Here is a 27,094-nt window from a genome sequence, read left to right as displayed (position 1 = left end):
CTTCCAATTTGTATCCATCTAAAAATGCCAGGCATTCTGTAATGTCTTAAAATTGGGACTGTATTGAACTTATGTCCAGCTGAGAGATTATTTTAAAATTTTCTTGTAATGTTCCTTGCTTTGGAGTAGGGGGAGGACAGAGAAAAGACCAAACAAACAATGGGAAAGCCAGTGTACAGCTTCAGAGGGATTACAGATTTCTAGACCTCTTGACCTGGAAACTGAATCCTTGAAAGTATTTCAATTTAGAATTTAACTGACTGTCAAGAAAAGACTTCTCGTCATGGATAATACCCAAGCATTCCTCTTGCATTATGTGAAGCTAATGTAAGCACTGCTCTTATCATGAACAGAATTTGACATGTGGGAAAGCAGAAAGTCTTTTCATTTGATGACTTTTGCGGCTAATTTCTTTATTCAGATTTGTTTCTTTAAGGAGTTCTTGAAACTCTTGTGAAAACAACCTTAGGTAGGTAGGTAAGTGGCAAGATAAAGTAACTGTCTCTCAGACATCACCCATCTTTCTTTAAAACATCATTTTAAAAAGCACTGCCCACTATTTAAACACTTTTAGCAGGAGAGAGAAAATAATCTTGAAGGCATCTCTGAATTAACAATAACTAAGCTGACTGGTTCATTCCTCAATGTGACAGGAAACTTTGGAGCCCATCTACATCAACCAAGCCCTTTCTTTCTCCTCTTTTCTTTGTGCAATGATCTTCAGACATGCTTCAGTTTCTGAACTGTGACACAGAATCATTCTGCCAGGGCCTCACAGCACAAAATCCAGACCAGTAGCCTCCACTAAGGTCATACACTGCCCTGGCATGTGCATAATGCTTCCATTAAACTCAAAGAAAAATCAAAGAGAAACAAAGGAAAGACCAAATACAACACAACCAAAACCCTTCACTAAAGTGGATCTTTTTTTCTCAGTCATAGGGCCTGAGAATTTTATTTTTACCCAAAGAAAATTTCTTATTAGAGATAATGCTTTACCACACATCTCTCGTGCAGCGCTCACCTCAAAGATGAATTTGGAACTGCCGAAATTTGTTTTCTGCTTCTGCCAGAAATTATCCGGTTTTATAATCAGAGCAACATGAATCTCAGCAGGAAAGGCTTCTTGGAGGGTCTTTAGGAGAGGCTTGATCAAATCCCACTTGGATCCCCGCATATCAATAATAACAGTGAATCCTCGTTTACAAACATCTTCACTGTAGGAATAAAAACATGCCAAGATAATTAATATTTTGGACAGTCACACTGAGAATTAAATTTTGTTGCTAGTATTCAGTGCTTCAGAGAAAAGCAAGAATGATATACTTGAAAATAAAAGGCAAAAGTTAGTATAGCATAAACACTATATGAAAGTCTACATGAATTTTACCATAACCCAATTTACAAGAAATTCAAATATATCTATTAAAGTTTAATCTCTAATTTCTCAAATACATGTAATTCAAATTTTCACTGGAAACATACATACTCTCACACAATCAAAACCAGGTTCAAATATATCTGTATAGAAGCTATTATGTATTTACACAACAGATTTTATTTTCAACACATTGAATTCAATCCATAGCCAAAGCTAACAAGCAGTGTCCTGTGCCTTAAAATTATTCAGCATTGGTAAATCTGGGTGCCTTCACTTTTAGAGGCCCCTTTAGGGGCTTTTAAAAAAGCTTCATTTCTAGAAAAATGCCTGGCGATCATTCCCTGAGAGGAAGGTCCTTGTGATGCAGCATGTGTGTTGTTAAAATTGGGGCCCTTTTCCCTCCTGATTGATCTTCCAAATGTTGCGGGATCTTTTTCAATCCACAGTCATGCTTTTCTGACAGCCTGTGCTCCTCCATTCTCAAAAGTTCAACAGTTATGTGGTCTGGTCATTGACAACATATGGAGCCCAAAAGCACCACAGCATTAGCTTGCAAACACATCTTCCCTTTTTCTTCAGGAGAAAAGAGGAGAAAGAATAAAAGGATTTTGATTCAAATCAAATTTATGCAGCCTTTGTCATAGCTTTTCCAGGGCATAGTAATGCCCCTCCGAAAAAGGGGTATGGCTCAAAAGTGTCATCCTCCATCTGCAGCATCCAACATTTGATGAGACTTGTGAAGCGTCTGCTCCTCTGACTGGCTAATATATCTGCCATCCGTGGCGTTGAACTCTTGAGAAACCATGGTGTCTGCTTTAGGCCACAAGCACTTGCACAAAATAAGAAATTCCCCATCCCCAGTAATATTGGTATGACAGATGAACAAAATTCATTGGCAACATGCTAAAAATACCAGAATGGTCTACCTGCTGATCTAAGAGATATATATATATGTGTATATGTATGTGTGTGTATATATATGTATGTATGTATATTTATATTTATTTTAGGGTGGAATGGAGGTCACAGCCTTCTCTACATTATGAGAAGGTGTTGCAAGAAAGGAAGTGTAGAAAAAAGAAAGGAAGATGAAAAGAGACAGTTGAGAAAAAAGAAACGTGGCAGAAGATGGACATGCTTTATTTATATAATAAATGCAACAGTGAGGTACAGAACAAGAAATCCTCTTTAATACATGAATATATAGCAACCTTGGCCTTTCTGCAAACTGGCCATCAGCATAACTAGGATCAATATTGCAGTTATAAAGGAATATGTAAAACAATTTAAAATAGCAAGTGTTGATACAAATGGAATGAACCCAAAATATGCCAACAACAGATATTATTAAGCATGATTACAATGCAGAAATTATAACAGACTGTTTAGTAATCACATGACTACACTCAGTGCACAAAAACACAGGATGATTTTCACTATACTCTACCCATCTAAATCCTCAAAACACTCTTTCTGCTAGTAAGGTCCAGCTCCTGCATATCTCACTGAAAACAACTCCATAAAGCTAACAAATATGGTTCTGGACTGGTACAAGGACAGGGTTATAAAACTGAATTAATATATGCAACTTAAAAATATAAGTCTTTGGTGACCTTCCCAGTATCTAGGAAGGCTTGGACACAGACAAACCACACCATAGCAAAGGGGATTTTGCCATCTTAAGAGAGTTTACTAATTTGAACAGTTTCAACTTAGTGTCAGGAAGAAGTAGTAAAAGTCAGCAAGCCTGGGGTCCTCTGCCTTAACATAACTGGCATATCCAGAGCACACTACATGCAACAGTCAGTGCAAAGGAAAACTAAGGAGACAAGGCACTTTCAAGCACTGTCAGGAATATAGATCTTTTTATTCTCCTTTTACCTACTGCTGCAAGGTCAGACATCTGATCCTTCCATAACTAATGCCAAAAAAAAGGCTGTAAAAGAAGCTTTGTTGGTGTTGCTACTGCCTCTTGCCCTTTGGAATAAGAACCGAGACAAAGAATCAAATCAGAAAAGGATGAATAGGAGGGGGGTTGTATTGGTTTTTTAATTCCTGCAAAGCTTTATAGGGTCTTTAATAACTTCTGCCAAGTCTCTGATCCCTGTTTTACTGAAGTGACTTTTCCAAGGAGTGATTTTTCTTCAAACACTTGACAAAGAGATGCAGGAGCCTTATAGGCACACAGAGAGCCCCAACAGCAGACATCGTAACAGGTAAATGCAACATGTCTTTTCTTATATAAATAAATAACACACACACATACACACACTTGCACATTACAGACATAGCAAGGCATAACCAATATTGACTTCATTCCAGCTTCCTATGCCTGATGCCAACCTGAGAACTTACCATATCTGATCTAAACCAAGAATTTAATACTGTTTCAGTAAGCAAAACAGGAATGTCCTGAGGGGCTGAAGTCTTCTGTTTATTAATGTGAATACAAGTCTTAGAATCATAGAATCATAGAATAATCAGGTTGGAAGAGACCCACGGGATCATCGAGTCCAACCATTCCTATCAAACACTAAACCATGCCCCTTAACATCTCGTCCACCCGTGCCTTAAACACCTCCAGGGAAGGTGACTCCACCACCTCCCTGAGCAGCCTGTTCCAGTGCCCAATGACCCTTGCCGTGAAAAGTTTGTTCCTAATGTCCAGCCTAAATCTCCCCTGGTGGAGCTTGAGGCCATTTCCTCTTGTCCTGTCCCCTGTCACTTGGAAGAAGAGGCCAGCACCCTCCTCTCCACAACCACCTTTCAGGTAGTTGTAGAGAGCAATGAGGTCTCCCCTCAGCCTCCTCTTCTCAAGGCTAAACAACCCCAGCTCTCTCAGCTGCTCCTCATAAGGCCTGTTCTCCAGCCCCTTCACCAGCTTTGTTGCTCTTCTCTGGACTCGCTCCAGAGCCTCAACATCCTTCTTGTGGTGAGGGGCCCAGAACTGAACACAGGATTCGAGGAGCGGTCTCACCAGTGCCGACTACAGAGGGAGAAGAACCTCCCTGGACCTGCTGGTCACACCGTTTCTGATACAAGCCAAGATGCCATTGGCCTTCTTGGCCACCTGGGCCACTGCTGGCTCATGTTCAGTCGCTGTCAACCAACACCCCCAGGTCCCTCTCCTCCAGGCAGCTTTCTAGACAGACTTCTCCTAGTCTGTAACACTGCACAGGGTTGTTGTGCCCCAAGTGCAGGACCCGGCATTTGGCCTTGTTAAACCTCATGCCATTGGACTCAGCCCAGCGGTCCAGCCTGTTTAGATCCCTTTGGAGCCTCCCTACCCTCCAGCAGATCGACACTTACGCCCAGCTTAGTGTCATCCGCAAACTTGGTAAGGACCCAAACACTCCTAAGATCAGATCCTGATACCAACTTTGGAGCACAGGCAGTGTGATATCCTCTTGGCACCCATGATTATATACCACCATGACTGCAGAAATATATATATTCCCAATATGGAAATATGGCATAGGTCCTGTGTTTACAGAAGGTATACAGCCTCCTTGGACTCTGAGGCACAGAGAAGCAGTGAAGGAAGAAGATGGTACTACCATCCATCCCCAGTAGTACAATGTGCCTACACATGAGTGTATGAAAAAAACACTCCACAACACCCTAAGCCCCTTCTTTAAGGTTTCTGGAGACTTCACAGTATGTTTCCAGTGGAAGAAGAAGGGGTAATAATTCCCAGCTTTTTCTAGTGGACACAGGAGCACAGTCACTGACCCTGCAGAACAGGCTGGGAAGTCATTCCATTGGTAGGGGTCAAGATGCTCCCTGATTCTTATACTGGAAGAGGCAATAAGCAGGTCATTCACTACCATAACTATCTACACTCCTTGTAACCAGATCAAATTTTCAACAAGTTTGTTATATTTTCAAGTATGAAAGTGGTGGGATGAAGGGATGGAGGAGGAAAGTATGAAAGGAGTCCTAAATTTCTTAAGTTTAAACACATTGACAAATAAAAACCATCTCATTAATAATACAAATTTCAATACAATACTCTTAATTACAAAGCATTTCTCTACTTGATTGGTCACATAGGTACATTCTTGTATGAAATAAGTGAAAATATGGATACTCCTTTTAAAATACAGTGCACATAATGTACATATGGATGGTATTTCTCACTTTAAGCAAATCTTAGTCTGTTTCAAGAAGTCAAAGTCTGGCAGAGGTGGCTCCACCTGTAATATTTTCTTCAGTAAGAAAAAAGATACTAACCTGTAACAAGATCTTTGAGGCTATAGTTGCTTCTATAGAATTTGATCTCTCTGACACAGTGATAATTCCACTCTTTGCACAAAACTAGCACCTGATTTCTAAACCTGCCTGTGAAAAAATATTATTTGATGCTGTTTTAACTGTTGCAAGCCAGAGAGCTGTTTGCTCATTATTTCTGCTTTCAGTTGCCAAGCATGCTGTGGAGAGGGGTACCTTTGAGAGCCCTTATACTATACAAGTTGGCAGCCAGATACTAATTAGATACTAATACATCAGAGAAAGAATAAGGAGATAAGAAAATTATTTAGATTTTAAGCTCCTTAGGGCAGGGACCATCAACCATGCTGTGTTTGCCTGAGCCTGCCATGGTGGAGGTCTCCAGGTACCTATACTCATACTATAGTCTCCAGTTGCGTGGAATTAATTAAAAAAAATACTCTTTAGGAAACTATAGATGCAAAACCAAAGAATTAAAAATAATGAGTAGTAACAGCCTGCAAAAACACAACAGAACACATATGTGAAAGTAAAAAAGGCTTACAAAGATGCAGAGACATCTCATAGGCGATTTAGTTAAAAAAAGAAACTAAAAAAAGGCCAAAATTTAAGTTGCAATATCCAAATATTTACAGCTATTGATGCAGTCTTTAAAAAGTGGTCTTGTGTAGACATAATGGAGCACCCATAAACCCTGGTGAGTGAGAACAATCTGTGAACATTTGTCATTTTTGACAGTCAGTCATTTTTCTTCAGTTACCTCAGAATGTATTGAGGAAATGACCCTATGTTCATTTTGAATAGTCTAGCCGTGCTTACTATATTTATTGTTTAAAAGCAACAACTCAAACCCTTCCCAGTTTAGCAATTGATCAGGAAAAGCACCAATAGCAACCAAGTTTCCTCCATACTGTCTGAGCAAGACATGCCTTATCCCTGGCTCTCAAGACATTACATCAATACCCACGTATCTATTATGCACAAGTAATCATTTTAGGATGGCAATTAATGTTGATTGTGATGCTTAATTTTTTCCGGTATTGATATTTGACCAGAAACTGGAAAAAAGCACTCAGATCAAGGTATTTGGACAATCTATCAGCCTTTTGGCTGTGCTCATCTGGTCTAAATTTGCAATCATAAGCACAAAATATTTGATCATTGATATGTCATTTCAGTTGCTACTCTGCTTTTAAACAAAGACCAGCTTCTACATTTAATAAAAATACCCTAGAATATTAGGGAAAACAATACTTATGATCTGGATTTTTTTTTTTAAAAAAGCATAAAATTGAAACTCAGAAGCAGATGTGATAATTTTGTCAAAATAAATGCCTCTGTTTTGGTTTCTAGGGTACCTTCATAAGGTTATTTTCTCAAATTTCCTCTTTAATTCAGGCACATTCTAAATTGTATTTTTTTTGGCAAGAGCTGGATTGCTGGGTACCAAATGAATTTAAGGACTTCATGCTTTCTGATTAATCTTTCAAATACCTAACATTGATTATGTGTATTTTTCAGCCTTACAGTTTGGCCAAAGCTTCTGGCATTTAGAAGCTTCAGCACTTGATTAGCTAAAATAACATAATATCTCCATTCTCATTTTTCAGTTATGAGTTAATGACAAAGAAGCTCATTTAGCATGCCTGTTGGACCACTAAAAGCACAGATCTGACACAAATGGCATCTCATTCAAAATATGATTTGTTAACAGTGAGAGCAAGATCTCCTTTAAGGAGGGTCAGCATATCCTTGTCAGGAGCCACTCTCAGCATAACAAGTAGCTCTACAAACATCAATTTGTAAGCAAAAAGTCTGCAGGAACTGAATTATTTCTGAGATCACCATTCTTTTGATGAATGTGGCTGTAGCAAGCCAACTGAATCACAAGCTGAGGGTGGAAAAGGGAGAGGAAGAAGAGAAAAATGGGTATGTGAAAGCCTCCAAGCAGAGACTGTTATCTCAAAGGCCTCATTTCATATTGAGAACTAACTCTGCTGCCTATTATCCACATCAAAATGTGCCAATGATAACTTCAGTAACTTACACATTAATATATTTGATTAATTTCAACTTTTTATTCATCTTGTCCACAGTTTGTTCACTCAGCTTGAAAATGAAGCTGGATGGGGAGGCTTATAATCAGCTTTGCTTACTGACTTTTATACTTTTGTACTACATTACCATGTTGAGCCTGAAGATCACTTTGTCAACAGAAATAGTCAGTCATCTATATTCATAACACACGTTCTGATACATTTAGAAAACCACAGAAAGTCCTTTCTAGTAGGTCTGTTTGTCGAGCACTCCTGAATTGACTTTATTTATTAAAATATTTTATTCCATTTACTAGTTCTCAGCAAAATGTAGGTCACTCATTATCACAGTTACTAGGTATGTTCCTGAGCTTTCACACCATCAGAGTTGTCAACCACATCCCCCAGCAACTGCAGCTGTTAGGAAGGATGGGATGGTTTGTCTTCTCAAAGGTCCCTGGATCCTTGTGACTGCTAATCCACACATTTCCCCTGTATGCTTGCATAACAGTGACCAGTGGAAGAAGTTAGTGATGCACAGCCCAAGAACATCATTGGCCTGGAATAAAAATTCACAGGAAATTCCCACCAGAGGACTGCAGCTACCTAAAAGATTGTAGGTAGACAGACTATGTTCTTTCCCTCCTTAGGTTTTCTAACTTGGTTTCACAATGCCTTTTTATAATTAGAGGAGAAACAGTCATCCAGCCTCCATTTCCAATTAATCCTTTCTTTCATACTGTGACCTAAATTTGTTTCTTCTCTTTCAGCACTGAAAAGGAATTACTCATTCTCACTTCTCTTTTTTAAAAAGAGAAAGAAAGAAATCCAAGCCAGTTTCACACTGGCTGGAGCTGGACATAAAGCAGCGATCTAGAGAAATTTCAGTGACAAGTTGTAAAGAGACTTGGAGCCAGTGAGGTCCAGTCAGAGACAAACCTTCTGTCTCTGGTTTCCAGCCACTGCTCTTAGGGGACATGAGGTGTGATTGCAAATGCCACAAGAATGCAGATGCGTGGGCTGCACAATGTACACATTCAATCCCTTTCTCTGGCTCTGTGTCAACAGGAGGGAACAGAAAGACAAAAAAAAAACCCAACAAATATTTTGGCAGAAAGTAACTGGTGCCAGAATGGGTGCTCCTGCTATTCTCAAGTAACTAACTTATTTTCATATTTGATTTTGACTCTAATAAAAATGGCCCTGAAGTCAAAACAATTCTGTTGTAAAATTACGTAAGCTAGGAAGAACTCAGACACCAGCTACGAGTAAGAAAACCTTTTTGCCATATGTAACCATGATCCTGAGAGCTCCTAAGAGTCGTTATGGGAAGTGAAGGTCCCAGATGGTACCACTGTTGGGCTTCAGCAGACTTGTGTTGTGCTGTCTTCTACTCAGTTAAATACCCTGATCTGCACCATTACATCCCATACCAGAACTGGGACCCAGAGCTCTGCAGGCATTCGTCCTCATATTTAATTGAGCAAATAAACACTATTTGAGAAGCTTCCTGTCTTCATTCAAATAGCAAAGATATAAAACACAGCTGTGTCCAAGAGCGCATGATTGCAGCTGTTAAAGCCAAATCTGAAGGACGAACATTATAATTTTTCAGATTCCTATTAAGTTTCTGCTGGAAAACGGTGCCTTCATATAAATCCATTTACCCTCTTTCCCTTTTGTTGTTGCACTTCTACTATATTTGGGTCAATATCTGGCACGTCTTCCTTGGAACAGCTGCTGAGATAAATACGAAATTAATCAGGGCTTTGTTTTTGCTGAAGTAGGGCTACATTTAAAGATTTGTTACTACAACAAAGAAATATTTGAACAGTAAGTATCATTCAACTAACTCTTGAACATTAAAAGTCTTGTATTTGAGTTGATTTAGCAGAAACAAAACAAAAAGACTTTACCAAATGAAAATTATATGTTATTGACATTTGCTGGAAAAAATAGATATTAGCGTTGTATTGAAATATAAACACACTATTCTTGAAAAGGTTTAGATAAGCAGAGGCTATTGACAGTATGCTTGGAGATTCAAATTCATTGGATTCCATGTGAGAAATAGTTTTTGGCACAGCCAAATTATTAAGACTAAATATATATATCTCTCTATTCTTTTGCCTGCACTTTAAGCTATTTTCATAATTCAAAGCAAGGAGACCATGAAGTTCATGTCACATGCATTCACTATACAGCTTAGTCTAGAGCGAAGACTGATTTTCATGTAAGGAAAAGGATACTTCATCTGAGCAATGACTGCTTGGGGTTCTAAGACCCAGGATCTTGATTTATCAGTTCAAGAAATCAGTGGCTTACAAAGTAAGTGAACGAGGCATAGTGAACAACTCCAAGAATTCCAGTCATCATAGTAAAACACAGTTACCTCAGAATGGAAAGTCTCTAGATTGCAAATGCATACATTTCATTAAAATGTGTTGTGGGAGCCAGAGTTACCCATAGTGGAACGACCTTTTTGAGTATGAATAAGCCTACAATCATGTTTGGCTCATGCAAAGAATGATTAATGAAAGTTTAGACAATCCGCAGCAGCACCTGGTGAAATCCAATATAAGTCCAGACACAGGCATTGTCCTGAATTCAGTCCTTATATAAGCAGGTATAGCCATTCTGGGAATAGCACACTTGATCCAGGGCTTAATTTGGCTCATAGATGAGGATCAGAAAAAAAAAAAAAACTCTTCAAAGATTCTAAAATCACTTTTTCTAAGTAGTATTGACATTTCTTGCAGTAAGCATTCATCAGTACTCATATGCTGCTCCAGGCAGTAAAGGAGAGCAACGTACATCCATGTACAGAAGAGCTGTAATTAAAATAAGGAACTAAAGAGAGAAGATAAGAAATTGCACATGAATTCAAAACAAGATGTTTCATGATGAGGGCAAGTCATTTTGTTCCTTTTCTTGATAGGACAATATAAAGAAAAAAAAGAACAAAAATTCTGAATTTTATCATAACAAAATATTTTGATTGACATAACATTTTTAGAGGTATTTTTTTGTGAGAAATTTCCAAAGCTGTTGGATATTTCCTCATTTAAAAATCTGCACTTCAAAACAGCAGGTTCTTTCACAAATAAGTAACATAGCTTTTGCTCATTTGCTGTGCAGAATTCAACATGAGATTTGCTTTGCACTTTTTATCTCCTAAGCAGAAGTGATATAACAATACTTTGAGGCATAGAAGATTTTGGCCAGAGTCCACACATTCATTTTATTCAACGGCACATCCTGGATTCAAGTGCACCTGTTAGAGGAAAGGTTAAATTCTACATCCCAGAAACACTCTGCGATCCCTGCAATGAATCTATTTTGCAAAGACACTACTTGAGAATCTGAATTCCTTCAGAAGTGTATGGTTTAAAAGCTGATGCCTCCGTTTTCAAGAGCTTGGACAATAAGGTTTGACTATGACTAATAAATCAGTGGAACTCTTTCTTTTTTCTTTCTTTTTTTTATTTTATTTTTTTTTTGACCTCCACCCACGTACAAACAAAGCAAGTCTTTGAGGGCACAGTGATGTACCCAAAATAGTTCACTTATCAGATAGATATTTCCTGCCATGCCAGGCTGGGTAGAGACTGCCTGTGGTATCACATCCAGAAGGGCTTGCTCTCTAGCTACAGAATCAGTCTCTGTGTTAAGACACACTTGTGAAATCAGTTTTTGTGTATTCCTTTACACAGCAGACTTTACTCATTCTTTCAAGTGAAACTGCCATCATGGCACTGAGAGGGGAAAAAGACCTTTTTACTGAGTCCTCAAGAGACAGCAGATACTCAAAATCCACCTTCAAAGCATCTAGCTCATGTCTGATTTTTTTTTAATCTGTCTCCGAGCAAGGCCAGGCTCTCACGCTCTGCCTAGCAAGAGGGACTAAGCCTTGCCAATGAAGCTACTTAACTTGAAATATTCCTTATTATACACATGGAGACATAAAAGTGTGACAGATCAAAATCATCAATGTTGACTGAGCACAAACAAGCGAATAAATTGGTATTTCAAAGGGAAAACAAAACCCAAAGAAGTACCATTGACCCCAGAGTGAGAAAACTAGATCCAGAAAGCTTCTGGAGAGCAAAAGCAATCCAACACTCAAATAATGAAACCAGAAATTGGCAACAATCACAGAGACCTCAACAGAGTCTCCAAGCTAACACCTCGCCTGTGTTCCCAAGAATACTTGAGGTATTTCTCCAGCATCAGATGCTCTCACCTTTGTAGGAGATTGAGCTCCTCAGATGTCTGTGCACAGTCCCCAGAGTTTTACAGTCCATCATGCTGAGACACCTCCCCACCCTGACAGGAACTCTCATATCATTGTTATGCCAACACAGTTTTAAGGTGTAAGTCCATCATGATCAATAATAACTTGAGTTACCCATAAGCCACTGCTAATAGGAAAAAACCTCAGCAACTTTTTCATGAACTAAAGCAGGTTCAGATGAATGCTCTGAAAAGTAATTGCTTGGTTTCAACTTCCTGCTCCCTTTCCTCTATTAGCTATATTGCTTCTTTATAAAAAGCATAACAAACTCCATCTACAAGTCCCACAAGTGAACGTGCATCATCCTGTTCATCTCAGGAACTGCATATCCCAGGTGGTGCTTTCCTCCTATTTCTACCTCTGGGTTTTTTTCATCTGTAAAATGCATGTTACCATAATTTTCTTTATTGAGGCTAATGCATTCTAGCAATGAATGTCTTATATTTATCACATTTTTAGACACAAGTAGGATACATAATTGCAGGAGAATTACAAATTGCAAGTAGTCATGGCTGCTTCATGGTTAATTCACAAAAGCTTAAGAGTGATCACTTAATAATCTAAGCATGTGCTTATTTATCTATGCTGGGCTATATTCTGTTGTATGTGTGCTGATTTTATATAGGAACATTTATTGCTCTATACATATGCTTATCTAATTGTACTGAATACACATGCTTTATTAAACTCATAAATGAGCACGTTTATGGGTCTATGTGCAAGTAGAGCCCTTCATATTTTATTTATAAAGTAGGACAAAAGAACTGAATTGACATAGAACATCCATTTAATTCAGAGGATTTAGGGTCGTCCCACAGATTTTGCTATTTTTTGCCAGAATCAAAGCTTTTGGGTTTTTTAATTAGATTTTCAGCCCATCTGCTTGCAAAGATAGCCTTGACAATACAAACTAATGCACATTTGTCTTGCTGAGTCTGCAGCCAGTGGAAAGAAACAATGAGACTAGGAGAACAGTGAACTTGCACCCTTCATCTTATTGAGGTGTTAACTAAAAAGCCAATTCTGACTGCCTAAATACCAGGATTCTTAACTATTTCATTGCTGTTAGTTTTGCCTCCAAAGCAGTAGATAAAACGTTTGTCAGTGCCCTGAATTATGAGCTCTTTCTCATTTTGATGACCATGCTGTAAAACTGAGGCTGTGAATTAGGAACAAGCAAGAGCCTAGCCAAATATATAATATATGCCTTCAATTGCAATCAAGGCTTTTGCTCCTTTTTTAACAGGTGGAGTAAAAGCATTGGTCACAGAATAACCAGACAACTAATAAAAGAAATATATAGTGGAAAAGATTGCAAAACCACAATTATTTTGGATTTAATGTAGAACCCACAGGAGCACTAACCTAATACATTATTTTAAGTGTTTTATGATACAAAACTAAGGAAAGCAGGTTAAAATCTCTGTTTCTCAGTTGCTATGATATGCTTTACAAACAACATAGAAAACATAGATCAAATAGACTCAGACCTTTTCCTGCCACCTGAAAATAATGATACTGCACTGGTCCCTTATGAGAGTGACACTACACCAATTCATAGTACTTCAAAGCTAAAATCACCCACAAAACTAATTACTCTAAAAAGAATTATTAGGGCATTTTCTGTAATTACTGATCCACACTTGAAAAACTGTTTGAGCCTTCTTTCATATGAGCTCTCCTAAAATCATTAACAACGTGTGTTTACATCCATCAAGTGAGCTCACGCAGGTTGTTGATACCTGAAAATAAAGAGCTAAAATTGAGTCTAAGTTTATGACAAAGGTTGCTGCCTGAATTATCACATTGTGGGCACGGATGCAGTCACATCCTGAGAGTCAGTTTTTAAAGGACAGCAATGTTCAGTGACCATGCTTCTTTAATCCTATGATCTGTCTGATAAAAATATCTTCCATCTGGTTCCTGTTTGTATGGTTGTGCCTCACAATACAGGGAGCTTGATTAAGCAATTAAGATGGTGCATAAAGCATAGGCTTACACTTGCTGAATGTGTATGGACTTAAGTATGCACTTGACTGCTTTTCTGGAGGAGGATCACAGTACTTAAACAAAAATTAGGAAAAGGCCATGAGAAGGGGAAGCCTGCAGGCCAGACAGGCCTTTTACTGCTTCGGTTCACCTCTTGCGTCAATTTCCAAGTTTATTTTTATAAATTAATGCGTTATCCTAAAAAAAGTATTGCTATCCTCCTGTCATTTGTGACTAAGAGCAGATATGGTGAATGCACTTTTCCACCTTGATGGTTTCCTTTTTATGGCCCTGACAATTTACACAGTGAGTGAATATCTTTATTGTTAACATTAAGAGGGTTGTAGAAAAGTCTTAGGCTTGGTGACTGGCTGCCTAGACAGATCCTCTCCAGTCTGTGATTTTGAGATATGTCTCCTTCTCTATTCTCTTTGCAGAGTAGATATGTATCTCCAGTATGTTCACATTCTGCTGAAGTCAACCATATCCTGGAAGAACCAAAAGATGAATCCTGTGATTTTCACAGAAGGCAACCATCAAAGGCAGGAAGAGCTAATGGTTTGATAAATCAACCAGAGCCACCTATAAAACTACTGGATATATTAATTTGTTTGCAAATACTTTAAAATCCACCAAATAAAATTCTGTTATATCATCCGCTGATAAAGATTTCTTTGCGCTTCTCTCTGACCCATCCAAATAAATCATTATCATTAGCTTTGTTAGAACAATAATTAAATCTATGTGATGTAAAGCATAAAGAGGCCCATACATTATACTTTTAGCACTGGAAGAACAAACCTGTGTTAAAAGAATGCTATCATAACCTATTGTATCTTCTTTCATTCTGTAGGATCTTAAAGAGTTTTGCCATGAATAATCAGGTGTTAAATAAAACAAGGTCTAATATTATGCTTTGAACTATTTCAGTCAACAACAAAATCATACGGAATTGCCTTTTTGTTTTGGACTTAGACAAAGAACAAAATACACCCCAGAAGATCTTTGCTACGCCCTTTGAAAAGGCACTTAATTCTTGGCCAAGAAAATGAGAAATACAAAAAGAAAAGCAAGCACTTAAAAAGCTATGTGCCAAAAAATGTTCACAGGTGCAGGAATTAGGCTTTTAACAGAATCTTTAATTACACATCAGACTTCTGGCATCTTTTCAAGGTGGCATGAACTCAGCTAAAGTTCTTTTGTGCGTTTATGTCCTCCCACAGAAAAGTGAAAAATGTGTTTTCATTTGTAAAAACAATTATGTCAATCACATCTAATTGGGCAAAGTGAGCACAGTATTGTCAAGGTGGACTTCAGCTTCTAGAAATACAAACTTATCACAAATTTTAAAAGCTGAGAAATGGAGGTCAAGACAACTTTGCACCGGTACTGCATACAACACATTTTTTTGATTTATATTTTTCCACTTTCTATACCTTATTCAAACTTGTCTGCTTTAATTTCCCAAGTGTCACTCGGAATGTTTGAAATATATAACATATATTTTAGCATGAGGACAGTTAGCAGCTTATCAACTAAGGCAAATATTTCTAAGTCTAATGCCAAAATCAGAGTAGGTGAACCCTCAAGAGGCTTCTTTCTCAAAGGTACTGAGTGATTTTACCCATCAAAAATGTTTACTTTTTTTCTTATAGTTAGTAGTGCCCAACAAGTCATCAACAAAGTGCTGCTGATGCTAATACACCACAGATGCAATTTAACAGTCCATAAAACTACAGAGATGAAGTGTCCTACAGAATTCACTCCTAGATGAAAATCCTAGGAAACCTTTTTAGCTGATCCTATTTTCCTGTCACCTGCCATATACCATCTGACACTGCAAAACCATTGGGGTGGCTGTTCTGGCAATCCAAGGAGAAATTGAGATTTCCAGTAAGTCTGGCAAGTGTGGAATGATATAACAGTTGAGTTCGGTCTGGTGAACAGAGAAGAAAGAAATCCTAAAAAACCCGCACATATCACTTGTGTATTTGATGCCTAGTTTAACAGTTCATTAACAAAGCAGAGCATCTGGACATTCTTCCTATGGGTAATACTGTCCGCTGCTTTCTTATGTACCTGCTTTTTAATTAGATTTTGTAATGGAATCACAGTTCCTACCCACAAATCTCCATTGGAAAGCAAAATCTAAACTAATCTGTGGTCTCAGAGATGTTTGGTTCTCCAGATGCAGTTTCTGAACTAAATTACAAATGTTTCAGAAACAGAAGAATGGAGAAATAAGGGGAAATAGCCATGACATTGGATATGATTAATCAGTGTTGTAAGAGTTCAGTTCTGTCTTGAGAATGGAGGGAAAAGAAGTCTTAAAGAAAAAGAACATATTGCTTATTTGATTAATTCTTAGACTCGGAGTTTATTAACAAGAAATCATTTCCAGCCATTCTTTCTATGCATAAGATTGCCCATTAGTTTATCAGGCACCTGCTTTTGATTTAGACCATTTTTTTGAATTACAGTTCTTCTGTAAATTCTTCTCCTACTCCCTACACTCGCTGCTTGGCAAAACTCACTGCATGGTACATTTGTAATGAGATTCTTTTATCAAGTGCATTTCCTAAGGTCAGGAGGTGATACAGTACATAGCCAATTTCTTACGCAGTGCTCCCAAGACAGCATTGGGAAATGCAACTTTAAAGATTGCTTCCCAGAAATGAGAGATCTAATCAGTGAGGACTATTAAAGGTACCTGCATTTCTGCCTCATGCAAAAAACCTATAATGAAACTTAGAGTTTCCTGTCTTCAAGATATAAAAATATCAGCCTTTGTGAGGTATCACGTGTATGAACTGGTAAATTCAGGTTATACAGCAAAATCAAGGGAGAAGAGAACTCAATGTTGGGTCCAGGACTAAATTCAAGAAGCTCTGACTGTATGTCTTCCCTGATGATCCAGGATGGCACCTACCTTAGTGCAAATGCAACCTAAACAGGCAGCCTAAATTAAACCTGAGGCTTCCATCTGATTACCATCTACACAGATCACAAAAGACACAAACAGAGGTGTTAATAAGCATATTCCTTTGTTGGTGGTCTAAGAAGAGCTGCTAAAGTTACTTAAAAGAAAACATGATTTCAGTCTTCAATTAGAACTGACTCACAACAGAAAAACAATGGAAGGAAAAAACTGCATTGCTGCCTTAGCAGAAGACTTCATCCTCTAGGGCAATCAACTGCTGAATCACAGAAGACTGAGATAGAAGACACCTACCAAATCATCCCAGCCAGGGATGTTGTTGGTACTTTGCCAAGAAAGAACAGTTATCAGTACCGTAAATCTACCTTTCCCGCAGCTAAACTTTCACTAGCATTAAGTTAACATGCAAATACAGAGGAACAGTAGGAAACAATTTTAGAATCATAGATGGGGGTGGTGGGAAGTGACTTGGGAGCCCAACAGCATGGTTTTAGCCACCAAAATTTAGCCAGGGCCAAACTGTGATATTGTCCCGCAGTGAAAATTTGAAATCACTGTCTTGAGTTCCAAATTATCACAGCCCCCCGTATGGGTAAAATGTGTTTTTTAAAATGCCATAAAGTTCCTGCCATACATCTCCATATTAATTGTACATATTATTTGTTCCCCTTAAATGGATACATTTAATAAATGCGTGGATGCTGGATCCTGTTTTAGGACTGGAGGAGGAACAAAGGTTGAATTTTACCAAGCAAAGGTTTTTAATTAGTAATTCTTTCAAACTAAATTCAAAAAGTAATGTTTATTCGATCCTCAATGACAACATCAATAGCAGAAGCATCTGGCTTACCAGATGCTCAAATAAATAAATTAGCAATCAAACTTAACTCACCCTTCTAGTAAAACACTAAGTGCTAACATCACTCCATGGGTATTAGAGATTGTCAATTCTTCTTGTATTCCCATGGGAAACTGGGTGACAAAGGAGAGCTACATCATATGGACATCAAATATACACTCGAGTAAGGCACAGAAAGGCTTATGAAAGCAACCTGAATTTGGCTGGAGATGAACTGCTGCTGCTGTTAAAATGTTCAGAGGGAGATGCAATTATTGTACAAAGCAAATGCTCTCTTACAATTTCTATTCAATGACTTTAACCAACAGGACTATTCAGCAAAGATTTCCCTTATAAATAATACATTGAGCCTACAGGAGATTCCTACTTTCACTTGTTTGTGCTGTAGTGGGGTATGTGGAAGAGGCTTAGGATATTTGCCTGAGTGCAATTGCAGGATAAGGGAAAGCTGTTGTGGTGCTTTGGCTTTTTGATGAAGTACCACAATAGAACTTTCTAAAATATTACATCGCTGGAAAATTCTCCAGAGATTAGGGTTTTTCTTTAAACTTAGATGTAAAATAAAGCCCCGTGTGCACAGCCAGGGAAATCAATGTTAATAGTAGAAAAGTACACTGTGGCACACGTTGCAGACCAGTCAATATCTGCTGAGCCAAAAGCATGTCTGAGTTACATTTTTCTGCCTTTTCTTGGAAGGGGAGGAGAGATTCTAGAATTAATATTTTTTTTATTTATGATTTTATTTTGTGTTAAGGTATTTCTCTATTTTATTTCCCTTAACCTAAGTAGCCCAACAGCCTCACACCACATAGTTACAATCATGCTTCGCCGCACACAGTGTTAGGGGATCCATAGGGAACTCTGCAGAAGTGCCAGGATCCACAAGGAAAACATAAAATACCACAGACTGACTTGGTTCGGAGCACCTTGTGGAAAATGAGAAGAAACCATTGATGAGATTTACAACTGCCTACCAAACTTGGATACCAATTCCCTCTGCAGACAGCAGGGAATTGAGTATCCCAACTTCTGAGACAAATTTTACCAGTCTCAACCCATACTTTCCATGCTATAAGAGCAACAGCCTGCTCAATACCATATGTTACCATGAATTGGTTATTGTTCTATTTTAGTATTATTCAATTTTCTAATACCATAAACTAGCATGCATTTTTATGAGCATAGGAAATGCCTAACCCTTGGTAGTAGTTTGCACATTGATCCTCTAGTGTTTAGTCACAAATTTGTCTCTTACGTGCTCTGGAGATAACCCCTCTACCTCCAGTCCCTAAGGAGGGGCGAGTTCAGACTATACTTCCCTCTCTGTGGACACTAACTAGATCTCTTTTCTTGACACACTGTCTATTCTCATTAAATTTGTAGGAATTTAATATTCTTGAGAGTCTTCTCTGACAGATTTGATTTAAACAGTGACTGACAGACAGCACAATTGCATAAGCTCTTTATCATTTGGAGACAGAGCTAAAAATATATTCCCAAACCCACATTTTTCAGTCCTACCCAAGATCTGCATGGTGAAGAAGAGGACGAGGACTAGGCAGTCTAGACTGAAACAACTCCACTTCTGTGTCAACTGTAATTTGCTACATATTGGCACACAGAAAAGGTCTCATCATTTTGAATTGGAGTTTAGAAGAGCTTTCCATTGACATCAAGATACCTTTGAAATATTCCCATTACACAGCAGACTGCAGAACACAGCCGTAGTTTTCCAGCTTCCAACGACATGCATGAAGAGGGTGGCATAAGACACTTCCAAATCATAACTATGTCCAAGACTGAAAAGGATGTAGCACGTACTGAAGTTACTGATGAGGAACACAAGCACCCATGCTGGAATGAGACATAAAACATTTTACAGCCTCTGCAAAAGCACTATGAAAGAGATCACTGAAAAGAAAAGTTAGAATTGGCTGAATCACTGCATATTCAGCTGATGGCTGCTGACAGCTTCAGAAGAGAACTGCACTCAGACAGTGCCAGCTTTGCAACCTGTGTACCACTCCCATAAAAGGTCTCTGTCTGCTAATTTTAGCTCTTGTGAATTACTGCTCACATTAGCAGAAACACGCCTTCTTCACGGATATCTCCAGGTCACTGCTGCCTGGACCTCTCAAAGTACTGTGGAGCTACAAATCTGGTGGTTAAAAAGCCTGTGAGAAGCATACAACAGCTATAAATGAGTACTAGCACAGAAGAGGCCAGAGAGGGCAGCATGGTGTAACGTGCTGTAAAAGACATACAAACCACTTGACTGAGAAGAGGATGGAGAAAAATATGATGAGCATAAATTTGTTACAGGCTACAGTTCCCACTAGCTCTCTTACTGGTCAACGAGTGCAGGATATATCCTAGTTTACAAGTTTCTGCCTTTTCTTCATCACCACAGCTCCTTCTTCCAGGCAGCAAATGCCAGTACAATCAACATGCAAAAGCCATTTAGCAAGAAGGAACAATGCTAATCTAATCCCCAGATCTAGGGCTTGGACAGAGCTCAAAGAGCAGAGTGAGGCAGCTCAGGGGATGGGATCAGACCCCAGACCCTGCCGGCACCACCAAGTGTCACTTGATCATAGTGGCTTCTTCATCACAGCAGTGGTGGCGAGCATGGTGAGGGGGTTTTGGTTTGCTGATGCTTCAAATTAGGAGAAATTCAAGCACAGGCTCTCCTAGCCTAAATCTTGGAAATGCAGTCAGACACTACCTATAACATTGCTAACAGAAATAGAGCGACATGCAGAGTGGAAGAGCCTGAGATCAGCAACCTCCAGCCCTTGCTGGGGAGCTGAGCAGCATCTGAGGCTCCCCTGAGAAGATAACTGGGTTTTTTCAGTGCCTTGCCAAAGCTCAGGCCCCTGTGCTATCAACACCTCAGGATGCCCTGAGAATGTTCAGCTGATACCACTGCATGGGGTCACCATCCTTATGGGAGGCTGCTGTTCCCAAGTCAGCCCTCCTTGGCCATGCCTTTGGTGGGAAGTGCTGCCACAGGCATCTCTAGATCTGCTCAGAGGGTTTTAGGAACCCTCCAGTCCTTCCTCTCTCAGAAAGAAGCCAGGTGTGGTGATGCTATGGAACTATGGCTTGGCAGTAGCAGCCTGTTGGCTTTTTTCTGTGCAGCATATCTGGCAAGGCTGGGGCACCGACTCCACTCACTATCATCCTTCTGGATGCTCTGAACTTGCAGCCTGAATGCGCTGCCTGTGGTGAGGAGAAACAGCCTGCAGCTGGGAGGGAAGGGTTGGAGCAAAAGACGCCAGACTAGTAAAATCAAAAGGTATTGGACCTGAACTGGGTCACTTTGATGCCTGGAAAGAACAAAAAATAAAACAGGGACCACTGACTGCACTGAAGAAGGTATGACTGAGCTCTCACCGGGCTGGAAAAGCAGCACAATGCCAGGAAAAGGAATTTCTCCAAACTTGTGAATGTTCTTTGCTTGTTTAAGCTTGGCCTGTAGGGCTACCTTAAAAATCCTGAATCTTCAAATGAGTAACCTGTTGGAGAATCTTTATGTTGGAGACATTAGATGAAGCAGAAAGAACACAATATGACTTTGAAATCTCAGAATGAGTCTGCATGGTTGGCAATGAGAGAAAACTTGGAGCCTCTCCTACCCTGTAAAAAAGAATAATTGCCTTGGAAATAATTCAGACACAATAAATGAAGGATTCCTTCATATTAACAGTTTTCAATTGCAAATTTATAGTCTAAAATTAAGCAGACATTGAGTGTTGAATAGAATGCTTAAAAACACAATGGCAAGTTTCTCTGCATGTGACATTCAGTAATTTCAGTTATTTATTGGAATAGAATTAATACACGGTAAAATCAAGTAAGTTATTATACTACTAAAGAATACAGGAATATTGAAGAATTTAGGGTGCAAATATTTATAGATACAAGATAGACAAAGGGATTTGCAAAGTATTCTCTATATCCCTTAAGGGATTTGTTTCATATATAATATTTCATATTTCAAAGAAGGAATTTGGTCTTGAAATAACATCAACCTTCATTATATTTATTTATTTGGGTCCCCAAGCTCATGTTCTGAAACAAGGCAATCAAATCTCCATAAGTTTGTCTCAATATTAACATGATGTTATTCTTCTGCTAGGCCAAAGAGAAGATACTGACGATTGCTGGTAGAAATGATATGCACAGCCCTGCTTACCCCACCTTTTACAAGACTACATGAGCCGTGCCGTTCACAGTACATTAACTACAAAGCTCTGTATCATGCTATTTGTGTTGTTCATCACAAAACCACTCTGAGAACATTTGCACCACTATCAAGCTTGAAGGCACAGCAGTGCTCAGCAGCAAACCAAGCTGGTACCAGTCCGAGCACATGCTCAGCTCCCACAGAAGGCAGTGGAATAGAGTGCGTGTACTTTTGGTCCAGAGCTGCGCAAGAGTGTGCCTTACACTATACAGGAAAACTGCAACAGGCAATGAAAGCAGGAAGCAATTGGCAATTGATACTGAAAGCCCCCACTTACCTTAGGTTTGGACAAATTTAAAAAAAAACCAAAAAAACCAAACAAACCAGCCAGGGAGTAAAAATAAAGAAACATAGGAAGGGAAAACCTTGTAGCCATTTAAAAAAAAAACTCCACAGATTTATACAAAACAGTGTCACAAGAGCTGGAGAGGCTGTTCTTTTCATCCCCCTGCTGCAATACAGAAGTGACAATACCTACGTCACTCCTGATGCGCCTTTTAACAGGGTATCCAAGATGGAGATGCTACAGAAACCTCCTTAGTTTCTTCAATCTACAATTTGAAACCATTTCTATTTTTTTCCACCACTTGCCACGCACACTTAGACCAAATTGTTCCCCTTAGCTCAGTCTTGCATATTGGATTCTAATCGCATGGCTTTTACTTGCCCTCTCTTTAGCCTGAACATCCCCAACATCTTCAATCTTTTCTCAGAAATTTTACTCCTCAAGCTTTGATTACTCTTGTCGCTCCCTCTGCACTTTTAGAATGTTCACATTTTCTATCAGTTTCTAGTAAACAGGGGAGCTTGCAGGCTGGCAGCTGTAGACACTTACTGCAGAATTTTGACATCAATTACAGCCACCGTCCACTTATCTAAGAATAAAATACATCAACAGGTTGTTACCGCAACTGGAAGGAAATTAGAGCTCATCTTTGAAGGTCTGATCTCCAACAAGAGGTAAACATGTAGCATGATCCTGAGGTGGTCAGTAAAGGGACACAGGAAGCAAAATGGTGATGTGATTAGAAGTCTTTTAACAGGACAAGGTGAGATCACCAACAATTTCCATAGAAGTCCCCCTATCCCTAACAAATGGTGATAATAACATCACGTATGAATACCACATACAGCAGAGGCTAGATTTGAACTGGCTATCATGTGGCAAAAGGTTCTTAAATTCACTAGCAATCATGTCAATAAAAAACTCCTAATGAGATGCTTTCTCCAAATACACTTGCAATTATTTTTTAAAAAATCAATTTATATCTGAAGAAATTATCAAAGCTCCTCTAGCCTCATTAGCTTCATCTCTTTTTTTTACTGTGGCATTTTGATACAAGTGTATGGTGGAATAATTATCTTACATGTGGCACCACACATTTAGCTACTAAAATTAATACAAAGTCCCTGGTGTTACTTTTAAAGTACATGTTTATTTTTGTAGATCTACAATAGCCTCTAGAAAAACTATGATCCTTAAAAGCTTCTTTTGTGCTTGGATGATGTAACAGAAAGTAGAGCTCTAGGGTTTAATTCCTATCAATCAACAAAATGAGTTTCACACTACTCCAGGCCAGAGGAGCTAATAAACACAGTACCACAAGTCATCAAAGGAGACCTTAAAATCATTCCAAGAGTAGGCAGGTATTGCTAAATTTTGCCATCTCCTGTATTGTTTCTCTAATTTTATAAACCCCTAATCACTGAAGACAATTAAGTTGCTCTACCAATCCTAGCACCTTTCATAGAGCTCTGGCAGCTCTCAGGATCTGTTCAAACACACAGGACTGTTCCTTGGAAACATTTTCCTCCTATTATGAGCCCTGGATATTCCCCAGAACAGGGAAATACTTCAGCCAGCCTTCAAACAGAGGAAAAATAAAATATAGATGTCTTTAAAATACAGGCTCAAAGGCATCTCAGGTTTCCCCCTCTGCAGCAAGCACAGAAGGCTGCATATCTTGCCTCCAAAACAGATTGATGTATTCAGCCGGAAGATTCACTATAGCTGACAGAGAACATTTCCTTCATCGTATTGCTTCACCATGCAAGGAGATAACTCAGGCTAATAATATTCTGTCTCCTTTTTATCCTCCTATAGCCCACGCATAACTTAATTCTTAATTCCAGAGGGCCTGCAGAGGAGATTGGTCTGGTGCTAGTTTCATTTACACACATATAAATCAGTCTACTGGAATAGATGGCACTGCATTGGTGTTAAATAAAATCTTCCGCAAGGCCAGAAAATTCCCCCTCAGCTACCTCAATTATAAACACCATGTTATCCTAGATTCAGTCAGACCCTCCAAATTTCTAAACATCATTTCCCATTTAAATTTGCATGTAAATAGGAGCTATCCTGATTCACAAGAAATACAGCTTTGCCTATCCTGAAAGCATTAGTGTGAATGTAAAACAAGCAGAAAATGATAGAGTGGTAGAAACCTGGCATCCATGGCAATTATCTTTACTTCTAATGAATAGCATTTTCGTTTCTTAGTAACTAATTATAGTGGAACTGCCTGGCAGAACCAGTGTACTGCACTGAACCAGGACCACTTTTGCCTACACCGTCAGATACCTACTCACAACCTCCTCCTAGTACCCAAGACCACATTATTGGGCTTTTGAACCTTTCAGGATGCCTGAAAGCCCAGGTACTATGGATTGCAATGTTACCATTCTGGGATATGAACAAACTGCATTCATCGATCTGAAGTCTTAACCTCCAAGCAGCAATCCTCACCCATGCAGAAAATCCCCCTGACTGCAAGCACCATGACTCCCAGCTACGAGAAAACACTCACTTCCCTGCTCTAACTCAAATACATGTTGCTACTTTCAGAAACCCCTCATTAGTATTCTGGCTTTGAAAAAGGAATTGCAGAAAACTGAATCAGAAACTTTGAAAGCCACTTGCAACACCTTGGTTGCACTTACTCTTATGTATCATCATATTTCATCACCAATCTCATACCTGCTCAAAGCTCCCAGCAATGCGCCACCTGTGCCCCCTCCATTAAAATATAAAACAAGGGTTAAGTGACAGATAGTATCAATGTGGATAGCAATCTGTCTCACTCAGAAACCATTGCACAGGGAATAAAGTAAGAATTATTATACTAGTGTCAATATGATAAATCACAGTCTCTTTTTTTCTCAAAGAAATATTTCTAGTTTTTCAGCTAGCATAAAAAACTCTTCCCCCTTTCAACACCAGAGCAATTTCTCCTGAAATCCTGTTCAGAGCTTCCTGGTAATGAAACTGTTGATTTTGGTGGATGGCTGTGAAGTTATTCATTACAGCAGTCATCTTGGAATAAATATGAACTGGGAGCCAGTGATATGAATTCAAAGTGTTCCTTCTATATACTTGTTTACAAAAAAATAACTAAGTTTGAAAGCTCTGCTGGTTCCCCTTGTTAAAGTGAATGCAATAGTTAGGGAAAATGGGTTTTCATAGTTTTCTCACACCACACAGGTTGTGAGAATCCCACATGCCAAACCCACAAATTGTGTGGTCACGTTTCCCTCCTACAGCAGTGAGTTCACAGCTGCAGCACCAGGCAAAACAGGACTAGGAGGAACTTAAAGGATTCACCTCATTCATCATCCCCTCCCATGCAGAGGTTTGCCTATAGAGTTGTGGAGGATTCTAAGAAAAGATTAGAGGACTTATTCTAGTGCTAATTGGAATCAATTAGAAATCTCTTTCTCATGTCCAGCCAAAGCTTCTCTTTCTTCGGTATAACACTTATGTTTTGTGTCCTAACCCTACAAACACTATTTTTGCAGCATCACAACACATTTTCAAAAATCTTTCCCACTCTCTTCTGTTCTCTAGGCTGAGCAGCCTCTACCCTTTCAATATTCTCTTGACAGGCAGCTTTTCAAAGTCCTCTGGCCACTCTTGCTACTTTCTGTTCCACACTTCTTGATCTGCAATATCCCAAGCAGGAGACAGTACCCCAATTAATGTCTCCACAGCACCAATCTGCAAGGATCCTTGAGAAACTGGTGAAAGCACTTCATGAATAGGCAGTCCCTCACTGTAAGGCACATTTTCATGATGTGAGGTTGCACCACAGAGGAAGAAATGTTCTCTGGTATAAGTAGAGAGATGTCCCTCGAAGCCATCTAACATCAGGGCTGAACAAGGTTTTGCAGTGGGGACACAAGGGTGAATGATTTTCTTAATATTTCTAGAGAGGCAAGCAGCTAGGGCTTGTATTAGCTCCTTCAGCATGCACCTCTGTCCCTCAGCTCCTACATCTTCAGAGAAAAATCATAGCTGGACTGATTCAGAGTGAAGTAGCCAAAAGCTGCATCAAAGATTGAGCTAATCGATTTAGTTGTGTGAGAGTGGGGAAATGAAGGGTTGTATCTTGCTACTGCTCCCACCTCCACGTGGGAATAGCGATTAATAGAAAAAGTTGACACATTAGAAGGTCAGTTTTGCTGTGCAATTGCTTGCAACCCCAAGCAATGTCATATCTTCTTATCTGTGACCATGTAAAAGATGATAAGATGTAAGGGAGTAGCTTTATTACTGCAGCAGCTGGAGGAGGATTGTCAAGCCCTGGGACACACACTCCCAGGGAATGATCTATTGCTCTCCCAGCCCTGCAGTGTGTCAGTAATCCCTCTCACAATACCGCTGAAAATAGAGCCAGCTAAAGGAACAAAAGGGAGAGGGGTGGGGAGGAAAGCAAACCAAGTCAGCTTATTAGTAAAACCTTGAAGAGCAAAAGTCAATGCGGTGAAAGAATGCATCGCCAGAGGTCTTGTGAAGTCCTGTCAACAGGAAACTGGCACAAGTGGCTGCATTTGCCCCTCACTCTTGGCAGCTGAGTGATGAGTCTTCTAACAGCTCTCAACCCTCTTCCATACTTGAAGTAGGAACTTTGTTCTCTGCACGTTACATGTTTAAGGAATTGAGTGCAAGTCCAAGACCCTTAAGCCTCAACTTCTAGATGCTGCCAAGCCCTCTGCCCTTCAGAAGTTAACTTCACACTCTGCAAAAATATGAGTACTGTTTAACAGGTCATACCCCGGATTTAACAAAGAAGAAGCTCCTGAGTGGCACGGGATGTGTTACTGCCACCGTGAACATCG

The 27,094-nt window shown here is 39.2% G+C and overlaps 1 protein-coding gene across 11 annotated transcripts in view; it reads right to left on the bottom strand.

Moving 5' to 3' along the window:
- The window catches only part of KALRN (kalirin RhoGEF kinase), a 514,381-nt gene that overhangs the window by 309,000 nt on the left and 178,287 nt on the right, over positions 1 to 27,094 (bottom strand). For all 11 annotated transcript variants that reach the window (XM_069861465.1, XM_069861454.1, XM_069861453.1 and 8 more), the window contains exon 4: positions 1,025 to 1,217. In XM_069861465.1, coding sequence (XP_069717566.1) covers positions 1,025 to 1,217 — 193 coding nt within the window. The remainder of the gene's footprint in view (positions 1 to 1,024; positions 1,218 to 27,094) is intronic.

Source organism: Phaenicophaeus curvirostris, chromosome 7 (genome assembly GCF_032191515.1).
Source record: "Phaenicophaeus curvirostris isolate KB17595 chromosome 7, BPBGC_Pcur_1.0, whole genome shotgun sequence".
In the NCBI taxonomy this organism is placed as follows: Eukaryota; Metazoa; Chordata; class Aves; order Cuculiformes; family Cuculidae; genus Phaenicophaeus; species Phaenicophaeus curvirostris.
Note: the sequence above shows the minus strand (reverse complement) of the source record. Positions and strands in the feature narration are given on the sequence as shown.